The sequence below is a fragment of the Phoxinus phoxinus genome (assembly GCF_949152265.1).
Source record: "Phoxinus phoxinus genome assembly, chromosome: 9".
Classification (NCBI taxonomy): domain Eukaryota; kingdom Metazoa; phylum Chordata; class Actinopteri; order Cypriniformes; family Leuciscidae; genus Phoxinus; species Phoxinus phoxinus.
In genome coordinates, this window is record NC_136884.1 from 14,513,287 (window position 1) to 14,527,735 (window position 14,449).

The 14,449-nt window shown below is 35.3% G+C and overlaps 1 protein-coding gene across 1 annotated transcript; it reads right to left on the reverse strand.

Moving 5' to 3' along the window:
- Positions 1-1,212: 1,212 nt before the first annotated feature.
- On the reverse strand, positions 1,213-11,984 carry cd36 (CD36 molecule (CD36 blood group)). Its single transcript, XM_079623650.1, has 12 exons — positions 11,669-11,984; positions 10,887-11,047; positions 8,705-8,849; positions 6,068-6,214; positions 5,595-5,686; positions 5,384-5,433; positions 5,057-5,126; positions 3,419-3,603; positions 3,220-3,338; positions 3,046-3,119; positions 2,882-2,936; positions 1,213-1,689 (listed from the first exon to the last, which is right to left on the reverse strand). Exons 1-12 carry the CDS (start codon positions 11,789-11,791, stop codon positions 1,510-1,512), a joined length of 1,401 nt encoding a protein of 466 aa, XP_079479776.1. The 5' UTR covers positions 11,792-11,984; the 3' UTR covers positions 1,213-1,509.
- Between the last annotated feature and the right edge of the window lie 2,465 nt (positions 11,985-14,449).

Genomic DNA, 14,449 nt, shown 5'->3' on the forward strand with positions numbered 1-14,449 from the left:
ATGCAAAAACATGGCTAATATCGACTTTGATAGTCATACAATTTACAATGTTACATACTTTACATTTTCTGCACCAAGACAGCGGATATACTACACTGTAAAAAAAAAATATTGTCATGATTTATCACAACATTTTTTCTTTAGTTCATTGTATTAACATAATTTCAATGAACTCAGAATTTTAAGGCAACCAGGTTACTTACTTTAAATTAAACCAGCAATATTTTTTGTGTAATAGATCTGTATATTATTATTAAATAGTTTATTACAGTATATAGTTATTATAATCAACATATATTATATAATCAACATAATCATATATATATATATATATATATATATATATATATATATATATATATATATATATATACATATATTATATATATCTTATATAGATAAAATATATTATACCCTGATCTTAATAGTCTGCTTTGACTGCTTTACAATATTATAATCATATATAGCCAATATTATAAACTTGCCTTGCCTACATTATAAAAATAACATTAAAAGCAATTTTTCCTAATGGCCTGCTTTAACTTCTTTAACTGCTTTACAATGACAGATAAATGGACGATATCTTAACATTATAACACTGAAATCAATTGTTTTAAATGCTACAAGGGAATTAAGGTACCACAGCTTTATAATGGACAGCATGAAAATGAATACGCAATTTATTTCGAGATTTACTAAAGATTACATTTAACGCTGTTATTATAAGGCCTCATATAACTCAAGAAGTTATCAGAATGTTATAATTGTTTTTACGATTATGCACATTATTATGTTAGTAATATGAACATTTGTCTCCAAGCCTGTATTCCAAAACCTACATGCTGTTCGCTCTGGCCTTTACCAGTTCAAAACCCATAGGTCAAACCGATGACCAGTGGCAATTCAAAATTCATAAAGCAGAGAGAGGGTGCTCCCAGCCATACTTTTAATATTAAACAAGCCCCTGTGTGTCCCACTCAACCACGGGCCTCTTATTCTGCAAACCCTCTCATTTTGATTTAGCAGTCATTGGAGAGTGGAAAATAAATCGTATGGATTTACAGGGTATAACAGAGAAATCTGTTCCAGAATTTCTTCTGTTTCTCTGTTCTTACGCATGAGAAGCTAGAACTTGAATGTATAAAGTGTATAAAGCAACAACCATGCAAATAGTACAGAAAGGAATTACAGAAAGAAAAACGAAACAAAGGCCAAGTTTCACAGTTCTTTGTTTTACTGAAATTCTGCTGACATACAAAACGATTTAAAATTAAAATCAACCACACTATGACCACATAATGGCAGGATATTTACCCTGATAACTATTGAAAGTATGACTTGATACAATATCAAGCAAATACAAAGAAAACAACTCCTCAAAATTGCAGATTATATAAATGATATAAATAGAATTGCGATACTCTGAGCTCAAAAAACAATTACAATATACAATTCCCCCAAAGGGTGCTATCAAAAATCAAAGACACAAAGCACCAAGCATCCCTCCCTTTATGCAATCAAGCTAGGCTTTTTATTCTTGGTGCACACCACTATCAGTCCGATCATACAGCTGACAAATAAGAAGGAGCCGGCCGCTATAAGTCCGATCTGAAGCCCCTCCAGCAGGTCCATTCGAGAAATCAGCTCTTTCTTGAACATGTCGGCCGTCTCATCGTCCAGGACCGCAGTCTAACACAAATAAGAGACAACAATCTTATAGTCAGCAGCGAGGCGGCACCTAATCCTGCTCAGATGAGACAATCAGATGGTCCAGGGGTCAGACATGTGTGAGATTAGCTGTTTATGGACCGTAATAATTCTTCTGATATATCAGATGTAAGATTTCAGAAATTACTCCGTTGGTCCCAATGGGTCTAAAGTACTTAGTGGAGATAATGGATCTAGAGAGGGCTTATTCTATCTAAATGCTATGTTCATAACACACAGCGTACAATCACGCACTATACATATCACATTTGCATATATTATAAACTTTTGCCTGTTATATATATTGTTGTATTTATAAAGATTTAAATATGATTTTACTGACTTGGGTCAATGGTTGAACCTAAACACTTTAGTTGGACCTGAATGCTTTGATTCAACCAATACTGTATGAGCATAAATGCTTTGGTTGGACCTAAATGTTTTATATGAGCTTAAATGCTTTAATTGGATCTATATGCTTTAATTCTACCTAAATGTTGTATACAATCCTAAATGATTTAGTTGGACCTAAATATTTGAATAAAAAATAAATACAAATAAATTATATATATATTTATTTGTATTTATTTTTTATTCAAATATTTAGGTCCAGTATAGATACTGTATGTATGTATATATATATATATATATATATATATATATATATATATATATATATATATATACATATATATAGTTTAGGTACTGTATATACAGTATATATACATAAACAATACAATCCATCATTCAATACATTTTGCCTGTACATAAAGTAATCTTAACGTTATGCCATCGCAAATTAAAATCCATAAATCAAAATATTAATTGCATTTATGAAGAAAAGGGCTCAGCACCCACAACTCTATCGCCTGTTGCCTCAATGGTATACAGTGTGTTTGGGTGGATTGCCAGCAACAGCCATTTTAGGATTGTTTGTGATTTGGTCCTAGTGACATAGTGACAAGCTGGTTTTAGCGCTAAAATACTTTGTGAAATACTCTTAGAGCAAAAATGTAGGAGTCCTAAAATTAGGACTGACACGCCCATTGTTTTTAAGAGTTTCTCCAAAATCAGGAAGATAGGAGCTACTTTTAGCCTTAAGATGCTTTGTGAATACGGCCCCTGGTTTCTTTATCGGACTCTTATTGGACTTAGATGCTTCGTTAGCACTCACCTCATTCACCCATAAAATAGGGAAAACTGTGTGTTCTGTGATGTTTCTCAAAATTCTGTGAGAAAAACACACACACAACATCATGTTAGGCCAGGCATTTATGAATTCTAGCAAAGCTAAACATGAACGTTGTTCATGACAACGTGTGATGTCTGTTTACATACACAATATCATTCGATGGGCCGTACAACATGTTGAGCTGAAGCCTTTTTGCAAACCTCATAGTGAAACCTGTAATCTACAAATGACACAAGATGCATAATCATTAAATTATCATATCATCAAGCTTCCTGCTTTTAAAGAAAGAAAACTTATGTAAAGTGAAATGAGCTCCTCACCGGTTCCACGTCCAAAAATATGGAGTGCTCATCAGGGTTTGGACTCAGTCCGACCACTGCCTGGACGAGATCATTGGAGCCATAGAGGAAGTGGGGTAGAGAGAGGAATACTGGCACTCCTGTGGGCAAATTCACAAATGATTTTGCCTTCAATAAATTTTAGTCTCAGCTGACTTTATAAGAGGCTCAAAGCACTGACCTCTACACGGAGTGAGGTCGAGAAGTCCTGCCGTAGAGCAGTTTTTGGTGATCACCGGGTCTGTACAGTAGCACTGGTTATCTGGGTTGACCACTGGAGAGGCCAGAGTTTCAGCAGGCAACATGTACCGATACACATCAATTCCCTTCAGGTCCACAGTGCTCTCATATACAGCAGATATTGACCTAGAAGACAAGCAGAATATTTACTGCAAAGGGACAAGGTGTGCTTCATCATCATCATACTGTTTGACAAGCAGAAAGTGTCTAAATACTTTTTGTCTTCATTTTAAACAGTTAAATGTATATCATTTGTTTTATGATTGATATAATACACTCAAAGTTCAAGACTTTGGGGTCGATAAGATTTACTGTTACTGTTTTTGAAAGAAGTCTCTTATGCTGACCAAGGCTAATTGAATTGTTTAGAAATACAGTAAAACAGTAATCTTGTGAAATATTAGTACAATTTTAAATGTTTTCTATGTGAATATTAATTACTTTGATCAAAGCTGAATTTTCAGCATTACTCCAGTATTCAGTGTCACATGATCCTTCAGAATGCTGAATAAAAGTATTCATTTCTTAAAAAAAATCTTACTGACCCCAAACTTTTAAGCGATAGTGTATATGAATAATATTTTTGTATTCAATTTTGTAATTGTTTTCATTATATTACATTCATATTTTTGTGACATATTTTGCTTTAAGTGTGCTATATATTTGAAAATAAGTGCCATTTAATTTAATATTTTGTGTATACACTGTATATATATATATATATATATATATATATATATATATATATATATATATATATATATATGCAATAACATTTTTAAGTGTGTTGTAAGTGTGTTAAGTGTCTAAATATTTTTTGCATGAATGAAAACATGAGGAAAAAATACATTTCAGAAGCCTTAACATGTGGTCTCATACATTTTTAACACTTATCATGTGACTAAAAGACAAAAAGACACTGTCTAGCTTTGATCTCCTCCAGTCACAGATGATGTATATTGATGAAAGTGAAGGAATGTTGGCATTGCTAGACTCTTTTCTGACATCTCTGACCCTGCTGAAGAAAAGGAGTGGCCTGACCTCTGGTGGTAATGACAAACAAAAGAGTGGACGCATGAAACCTCCACTTGGATTCATTATATCTTATCAGGATTCAAAATCAAATCTAATTGGATGCGAAGAGATGAAAGTCCATGAACCATCATGGAGGTAACGGGACTTTAATCGATAGATTATGAGAATATTGCTGATGTGTGGACATTTCAAAATACTTTATATAGTAGCCTCATAAAATATGTAGATAGACACTAATGTCACACGTAATGTATAAATGTCATACACCATGTCAAACTAAATGGCATTTATTGTACAGAAAGCTAGCATCAGCAGTTTTCAAGCAAAACATTTTGAAGTGTGTTTGTTTAAATGACAAATCAATAGATATACTGTTCAGAAGGACATTTTGTGGTCGTCTAACATTAGTAAAAGACACATCATGTTGTTCAAACAGCTGTTTGCAGATGGTTTCATATTTTGCTCTATAAGGCAATGACATAATTTATAAGTGTGGTTAAAATACTTTTTCTACTGGTTAACATAGGGAACGAACTGAAAATACCTGCAGATATCAGAAGAAAAGAAGTATAGATGTTCTTTCTTGTCCAGGAACGGGTGGAAGGAGGAACCATCTGTTGACATAAGTGAATAACAATGAAATAATGTATGAAATATTACATTTGTAAAATAAATCTTAGAATAAATTGTGACTTATAAGTGCTGAAGGCCCTATAATTAGATGATAAACAAAACTTTGAGCTCTGCACACATCTACCAGTTTTAGGCCAAGAGCTTTTGGACAGAAGTCATACCATATATTTTCATATGTCAATAGTAACATAATTAAAGTTAATTCAATATAAATGTAATATATTAGAGGTAAACTTGCCTGTTCCGTTAATCATGTTGCAATAAGAGTCATTCCAGTAAGTCAGTGATCTGTACAACAGTTTTTTTTGTTAGTCTGTGTTTTACTACCACATCTACATTTACGGTCTGGGGTCATTTGTCTCCAAGAGAACAACAAACAGCAACAACTCAAAGAATCACATATATGTTCCATGTTGCACGTATTCTTCATGCTAATGTAACATACTTACGTTTCCCCCATCCAGCGTTCAATCGTGGCTACCTTTTTGATGTCATCTTTGCCTGTGAACACAGTGTATGGTCCATCGGTGGTGTCATTGTACTAAAAAAAAAGAAAAAAAGAAGTACTTTCTCTTGAACGTTAAAGCATAAATAACACAACAAATAGGGCAATACCAACTAGGAACATAAGCATTTTTAAACTCTGAGTTTTCAATGTATCTTCGAGGCTATAATATATATTTTGTCAAACCATGTCATGGGGTCTTTAATTATTACATCGAACATTCTTATTCTTGGTATTCTTACATACATATTTACTTGGTCATGTCCAAATTTGCAAATGATTTTTGCACACTCACAACACAATAAATCTTATGTAATTGCAGTTCTCCTGTATATACTTATGTATACTTTATCAATAAATGGGGCTATAAAGGTGCTTTATTAGCAAGTGAATGCCATCAAGTGTTGTCATCCTTACTGGAAAGAAAACTCCCATCATGGTGTTCAGCATTGGGTCTTTGTAGCCCCACAACAACTCCTTAACAGTCCTTCTCTGGAAAAGTTTGGATTTGGATTTTTCGATTAACGCATTAGCAAATGTAGAATCAAGTAAACGGTAGACACCCTGGAAGAGAAGAAAATAAAGACTGATCAAGTATGGAATCATAAATTCATCTGCCTAATAAAACATTGAAATCAACAACTGTATTCAACCACAAGCAAAGTTTATTTGCGTTTATTACTTGTAAAGCACTTTTATCTGACTGAACATCACCTGTAATTATAAATATAAGCTATTCCAGTGAATATGGGATGATGGTTATACAACTTTGTTAGTTATGCATTAACATACAGAGTCAAGTGCTGTGCTGCCTTTGGACAGATAATTGCAGATATCAACATTTTATCTTTTGTTTTGACTGACTTGCTTTAGAACTGAAACCAATGCTGAAACAGTCGAATCTATATGAAGGGTCAGTACGTGAGTGAAAAGAGTTAACGATTAATATTACATATTTTATATATGTGTATATGTATATACATATACAATGTAAATTCATGTCCTAGTTATACTTATTGTTGTCACATATTTATGGTTAAATAAACATTACATATAAAAGAGACACGAAATACAATTCTATGTTGTAGTGTCGCGGAGCGACCATGTTACGGATACGTTGTGTAACATTTTTAGTAATCTAAATGTCTAATTAATTGAAATCATGAAACTTGTACAACATTTTAAAAAAAGTCCAGCATTCCATTCCACAGGCCACAATCAAAAACCTGATCAACTCTATGCGAAGCAGACACACTCTGTCAGTTTAAATCTAGACTAAAAACTCTTTAATCTAGCATACAAAAAACACATTATCACATTTCTATAATTCACAGCCGTTGAATAATTCCCATGCTGCATAAATGAAGTTAACCAGAACAAGGAACACTTCCTATAATACACAATGTCAAGCACATTACATCGTAAGAAGAAAAGCATCTACGCTAATATTAGTCTCTCTGTTTATCCCAAGGTCATATCCAGATCAGATGGTGGACCTGCACTCGACACAACCGCAACACAGCCCTGAATGTCAGCAGAGATCCTGTCAACTAGGCAATCCCCTGGGAAGGCCTCGTCTACAAGACAACCATCGGCACAGATCCTCAGCAAAGACCACAAGAACCAGATAAGACCTACCATCAGCAATCCATTTGTTACTGTATTTGTTCATCTTTGTAAACGTTAGTTCATGTTAGTTCACAGTGAAATGATAGTTAACTAAAGTTAACAAGATTTTAATTAAAGGGGTGGTTGATTACGATTTCACTTTTCTAACTTTAGTTAGTGTGTAATGTCGCTGTTTGAGCATAAACAACATCTGCAAAGTTACGACGCTCAAAGTTCAAAGCAAAGGAAGATATTTGCTTTTAAAGAAATTGCTTTTTAAGGACTACAACAAACGGCTGGTAGGGACTACACGACATTCCTCCCGACATTCACCTCTTGTGAAAAGGACATTATACCACCCCTTTAAGTATCAGTAAATGTTGAAATTAACATTGACAAATATTAATAAATGCTGTATACGAGCAGTGTATTATTAGTTCATGTTAACCTTATTGTAAAGTGTTACTAAAGCACTTTATAAATAAAGGTGACTTAACTTGACAAAAGTGTAATTTATTCTTGATGGCAAAGCTGAATTTTCAGCATCATTACTCTAGCAGTCTTCAGTGTCACATGATCCTTCAGAAATCATTCTAATATGTTGATTTGATGCGCAAGAAACCTTTCTTATTATTATTATCAATAAACAGCTGCGCCGCTTAATATATGGAATATATTAATATATGGAAACGTGATAAATATTTTTGGGAAAATGAACAGAAATTAAAAGAAAAGTAATCGTTTGTAACATTATAAACATCTTTACTGTCACTTTTAATCATTTGATCATCAGTCTTGCTCGTTTCGGGTCGGTAAGATTTTCGGTAAGATCCCACTTTATTTTACGTGTATTTAACAACTATGTACTAACATTCAAAAATAAATAATTTGATACAATGCACTTATTGTGTAGATATGTTTTTACATGGTACTTGTATTATAATTACCTGCATGTAATTACAGATGTAATTCATTTCTGTAATTACATCTATAATTACACATTTGACCCTTTCCATTACCCCTTAAACCTACCCAAACCTGTCTCTAACCTAACCCACATCCCACCTCAACAGCAGCTAAAGTGTTTTGCAATACAACATCAAAAAAATTATTACTAAGTAATGTACTTGTTGTCTTTATGTATGTATGTACATAGTAAAGACACCTAATATAAAGTTACCAGATTTTTTTGTGTCAATGTTCACCAAGGCTGCATTTATCTGATCAAAAAACAGTAATATTTTGAAATATTATACAAATTTAAATAACAGTTAAAAATATAATTTATTCCTGTGATGGCAAAGCTGAATTCTCAGCAGCCATTACTCCAGTCTTGAGGATTACTCATCACATTAACTTGGCATGGAGGACGAGGGAGGAAAAGAGCTTAGGAGGAAGACAGAAGGGCAGAGAGGGAATGCAAGAGATGGTTGTTAAAATACATACTACTACAGCCAGGTTTAGTGATGTGAATATGTCATCCTCTGTTCCTACTGACATGCCAGGCTGAAAGATGGCTCCCATCGGCAGCACAAAGGACACAGTGAAGTTGTCATTGAAGTGGATATTTCTTTTGGGGATAAAACGTGTCCTGGAAGACAACAGAGAGGATGAGAGCATATCAGACCAGTAAATACATCATGACCATTTAATGGCTAAAAATTGCAATAAAAATGCTAGTTATGTGGTGTTTTACTGGTTATATTACAAAGTAATGTCATATTTTAAGAATATATAACATCACCACATTTTATAATTAGCTTGAAGTGCATTATGTTGATCCTGTCTTTTTTTTAGGCAAAAATAGTCTATACTTTTGGCAAAAGTCTGATGCACTGAGATTCTTTCACGCGGTTCAAAAGACGGAGATCTAGTCAAGTACATTTTAAAGGGGGGGTAAAATACTTAGTTTCAGTCAATATCATGTTAATCTTGAGTACCTATAGAGTAATAGTGTGTCCTTCATATCTCCAAAAAGTCTTTAGTTTCATCATATTTATAAAATAAAAATACAGCTTTCCGATTCTATCCGGAAAAAGCCGAGGTCCTTGATTCTGGGCGTGGGCGGAGCTATAGAGTCAAGCGGGAGCGCGTGATACCGTTGTACTTACATGAATGGGGTGTTTTATCACTGGGACCGCGCCAGGTTTTAATTGCAACCGGTTTGCAAATCCAGCGACGACCTGGGTCTTGTTAATAAAACATTCGTCACTGAAATGACCAGAACACAAAACCGCACTTGCCGAACTCCTTTGCTGTCCCGGAAATACAAACTGCATCCACTGTTCCAGTAACACTGGGTTCTTTGGGAAGCTGAACAAGGTAAACTTCCCTCCCTCACATCCCAAAACACACTTTTTTGGAGACATTCTTGACATCAACCATTCCTATTTAGCGCTGCTGATGATGATTTCCGGTAGTAGCGCGTCATGAGCGCGTTCTTTCTCTCCTCTGGTCGACGTGTGCGTGAACGCGCTTTTCCGAGAGCAATGCTCATATAAGGAGTTCCACTCTGGTCTACGTCATTAGATCTACGATAGAAAAAAACCAGCCGAAACGTGTTGCAACCCGGAAGTATGATTTTCAGCACAGAAATTCTCTGTTATTCGTTCAAAATAACTTTTCAAACTTTGGCCATTATTAGCATGAGAATCCATCTCTTTAACACTGTAAACAACTCTGAATACATGAAACACCATTGTACCCCCCCTTTAAAGATCAAGAAGCGAATTTCCTGGATTTTCTTAACCCTTGTGTGGTGTTCATATTTTTGTTATTCAGACAGTGTTTGAGGGTCTGGTGGACCCGCTGCATTTTGGGTTTTTTAATTCAACACAATCAAACAATTTTATGTTAAAACACTCAACAGATGTTTACTTCATCCCATTACAAGCAATATAAACAGCATATATGGTTCATATTTTCTCTTTAACTTTGTTAATCACATTTAAGAATTGCAACCTTGTGCGGGAACGGCAGGGGTAGAAACACAAAAATCACAGGCGTAATGTTTTTTCTAATGTACAAACTGTATAATCTATTCTGTATAATCTATACTCCTACACTAACCCTACCCCTAAACCTACCAATCACAGAAAACTTTTGCCATTTTTTGAACTTCAAAAAACACCATTTAGTATGTTTTTTATGCCGTTTGGTTTATGAGGACACAGATGTCACTATACACATTTGTGTCCTCATAAACCATATACAAGAACACACACATACACATACTAACAGCAGGCCCTGACAGGAGGAGGACATTGTAAAGGTATACAGGACCTAAAATATCCACACTTTTATTAGCTCCGGGTCCAGTGGACCCGAACATGCTGTGTGTAATATAAATGTGTAGGGGTGGGGGGTGGGGGGTGGGGGGGTGGGGGGGGTGGGTGTACAGTGTGTCGTCATTGAAAATGTGTTCTTATATATAATTATCACAGAAAATGGCCAAGGCCAATGAGTCTGAGTTTGAAAAAATAATTAATCGTATCATTTTTCTTTTGATAAAAAATGAAAACGGGTCCAACAGACCCGAACACCATACAAGGGTTAAAGAGAAAATGAAGAATGTTTTTTTTTACACGAGTATTGATTGAATATGTATCTATATGGCCACAAGCCTTACCTGTACGTGTACGGTCCTTTCTGCACCAGCACAGGTTTGGCCCCTTGGCTTACAACTTCATCGGGGTTTTGAACGTCAAACAGCCAGAACTGCCTGTATATTGCTACGTCAACAGACGTCCAGGTGTCAAATGCTAAAGTCCCGTTTTCCAACACCGTTTCCTTTAGAGACACAAAACACACTTGGTATAAGATACTCTGTACATATTTGATACCTTTTTATTCTTGAGTACAGTTCAAAATAGGGGAGAGTGGGGCAAGTTGTCACATCCCAATGAATATTTCTCAACATGAGGTTATTTTCAGTCAGTTTCTGTCTAGGCACACGCCCTAAAATCTTGCCTATACTGAACATTTATAAGGTTTTGCCTCAGAAGAAAAATACAGCTTATTTAACACACAATCACTGACCTTGACACTATGAGGCAAGGCAAGAACCTGCTGTTTAAATATCTTACATACACACAACATATATTTACATTGTATGAGATGTCATTTGAATGGCTTTTCAGCCTATGATTTAAACATTATGACAGTTCATGATTTAATAAAACTCTAATCAATAAATTCTTACATTTATAAAAATAAAAATGCCCTTGACCCCAAAACCCCATTTGATTTAATTTTATACATAATTAATAGTACGTTGTACCTAACATGGGCTGTTCCTAAATTATTCAGAATATTTCTCCACAGCAACTTCATCATGTACCGTATCTGTCTGTCTGGAGTATCTGCAAACGCATGTGCGCCGAATACTGATATACAAAAACGACGGCTTACCTTGTTGACGGTGTCTTCAATGACCATGTTGCCCACAGGGAAGAGAACCCCTCCCAGCACGGCGATCAGGGCGCCCAGCACGGCCCCTGTGATGAGCGCGCATCTCTGATCACAGCAGGTCATGATGGCGAGCACGAGCAGCAGCCTGGACCAACACTGACCGGTGGCGCGGCAGGTGCGAGCATTAGGTCGCCCAGGGAATTATGTAAGTTCCAGGGATCGAAGGTTGTAGAGGAGGAGATAGAGGACTGGATTGGCGTTTATCACACCCGGAGGAGACCCTTGTTAAGACGGAGTTATCTCCGCGCGATAACGCACTGCTGGGCGGGGAGCGGGCGCGTAACACACGCCACTACAGATGCCAAGGCCAATGTCACTTTCAGTCGAGAGCTGATGTTTACAAATGTTTAGATTCAAAAGTGACTGAAATATCTTTATCGACTTCGAAAAGATTCAGATGACTTGGAAAACTCAGAATCAGATTCAGAAAATACAAAAGTGTCAAAAGAAAAGAAAATAACATTTTCTGTTTAAGAATAGATATAAGAAATGTAATAGGCTATAATAACATGTAGGCTAATAGGATTTAATATTATTAGCTTTTAACCTTTTTAACTTTGATTTTAACTCACTTTGAATATGAAAGGAACTGAATATAATGGATGTTACAGAATATGACATTTCGGATAGCCATATATATAGGCTATATAGCATTTTTTTAAAGACGAATATAGAATAGCCTAGAATACAATACAATAATTTGGACAGCCATAAAAAAATAAAACAGATATAATATAGAATAGCATAGAACAATTGAATATCAGACCACTAAATGCCAATCAGAATCAAGCACTCCACACAGTCATGTAAAAAGCAGACCATATAATTCAGAATTTATGATTGGTGAAGGCATGGAAAAAGTAATTGTGCAATGATAAACCTTGCCAGATGAATATCATTCTCGAACATTTAAAAATGCAGGAGTATAAAAACATAGCTCAGATAACTGACATTTCATATAGTAAACCAATAAAAAGTTCAAGGACTGTTTTTATTAGTTATTGCAATTTGCTGCTAGGCTATTAGATTAATATTTATCTCGTATTGCACCTCCCCTCTCACACGTGTGTTATATATTTCAGAGTTATCTCACTCTGAGTAGTAATATTACCATGTGAAGTTTTAGCTTCTACTGTCCTCTAGTGTTCACGGGTCTCACGTTGTCCACACTGCAGGCGTTAGTGTGATTATGTAGTGGAGTGGATTAAGACACAAGTTATATATTTATATAATAGGTAGCCTATACGTGGGTTGATGGGTCATTTCAGGGAACACTCGCTGTAAAATGTGTTATAAAATATAAAGCTTGAACTTGCTGCTTTTGTTTTATTTTCTCGTACACATTTCATTTGAGCTTCATGCCACTGTTGACTAATTAAGGAGGCGAATCATTGCAAGTTTGCATCTAGGGCACTAGAGGGCAGTGTTCAAGTATTTATGTCAATTTAGCGGTTACGGACAAGCCGTACCAAATCTAACGTGAATTTCTTAGCTAGTTGCTGTAAAACGGTAAACTGTCATATTTGTTCACTGTGCATTTACAGATACAACATTAGATTAAAAAAAACATGTTAAATGCTGAAGAGCAGTAGTGTTCATTGATACCGCATGTTAACTAATGTAGCGTTTACCATATTTTAATATGGTAACATTGTCACATAGCCTACCGTGTTGATTACAAGTTATAGACTTATTTATGATAGACACATTTTTGAGTAAAACCTGTGTGTTTTTCCAAAGCATATTCTGTCTAATTTGACACCAGTTATACCAAAAGTTTGAAGTTAGTAACGTTATATGCTAACCAACAAACAATCTAGATATCACATCATTGTTGTTCGGTTCCAAAGCTTTGACAGGAACATAATTATTATCGTCTTATCATCACCTGGCTCGTGTCTTTGCTGAACAGCAGAACTGAAGCCGACAGTCAAATAGTTTGCATACAACTGTAATAGCCTCATGTGACATGTAAATGTGTGGTTACAGTGGTGTAACCCTCTGAGATCCAATGCAAATGCTCACTCAAAAGCAGTTGTGCTTCCCATACAGCTCAAAGCAACTGTAAGGTCTGAGGTCATTGCCTAATTTATCTGCTTTAAACTCACAGTCATGCTCGCATATTAAAAGGCTGAGCATCGGCCAAGGAGAGGAAGTGTAATGAATTTTCAAGCTCTTTCTGCAAGCTATACAGGATCATCAGCAGTGTTGGTGTCGCAGTGTGGCATGGGCACAGTTCATTCGACCTTGGAACACATTGTCCAGTGTGGCACATGGCATCTGTGATGGGTCAGGGCAAATGCATAAACCTGAGAAAACACAACTGATGCTGAGATGACAGGACAGAACAGAACTGAATAGAATAGAATATAGAAAATCCACTAAACAAATAGGCAAATATGCAGAAATCAAACATGTGCAGTTGAGGAGTAAAAGAAAAAAACCCATAGAGAGCATTAGTCAGATTGATTCAGTAGAATCATTCAAATCATTTCATTTTAAGGTTTCAAGCCATTATTTGACTAGATATGTTTACAGTGTAGGACACCGATGATCCATCCAAGACCTCGATAAAATAATTTAATCTATACACTGTCAAAAATGATCTAGTTATGACAACAAATGTTTTTACATTGCTTTAACTCATCAAAATAAGTTAAGCAGTTTTCAAAAAAAATCTGTAGGCTATTACACTTAAAAAATTATTTATTTAGCCTATTC

Bases quoted from the DNA above. Each gene is read 5' to 3' on its own strand.
- cd36 (XM_079623650.1), bottom strand. From the start codon at position 11,791: ATGACCTGCTGTGATCAGAGATGCGCGCTCATCACAGGGGCCGTGCTG. The intron at 5,687-6,067 runs GTAAGGATGACA...CTTTTTTTTTAG, and splicing joins TGATGGGAGTTTTCTTTCCA to TACAATGACACCACCGATGG. The intron at 3,120-3,219 runs GTGAGGAGCTCA...TGTCATTTGTAG, and splicing joins TATTTTTGGACGTGGAACCG to ATTACAGGTTTCACTATGAG.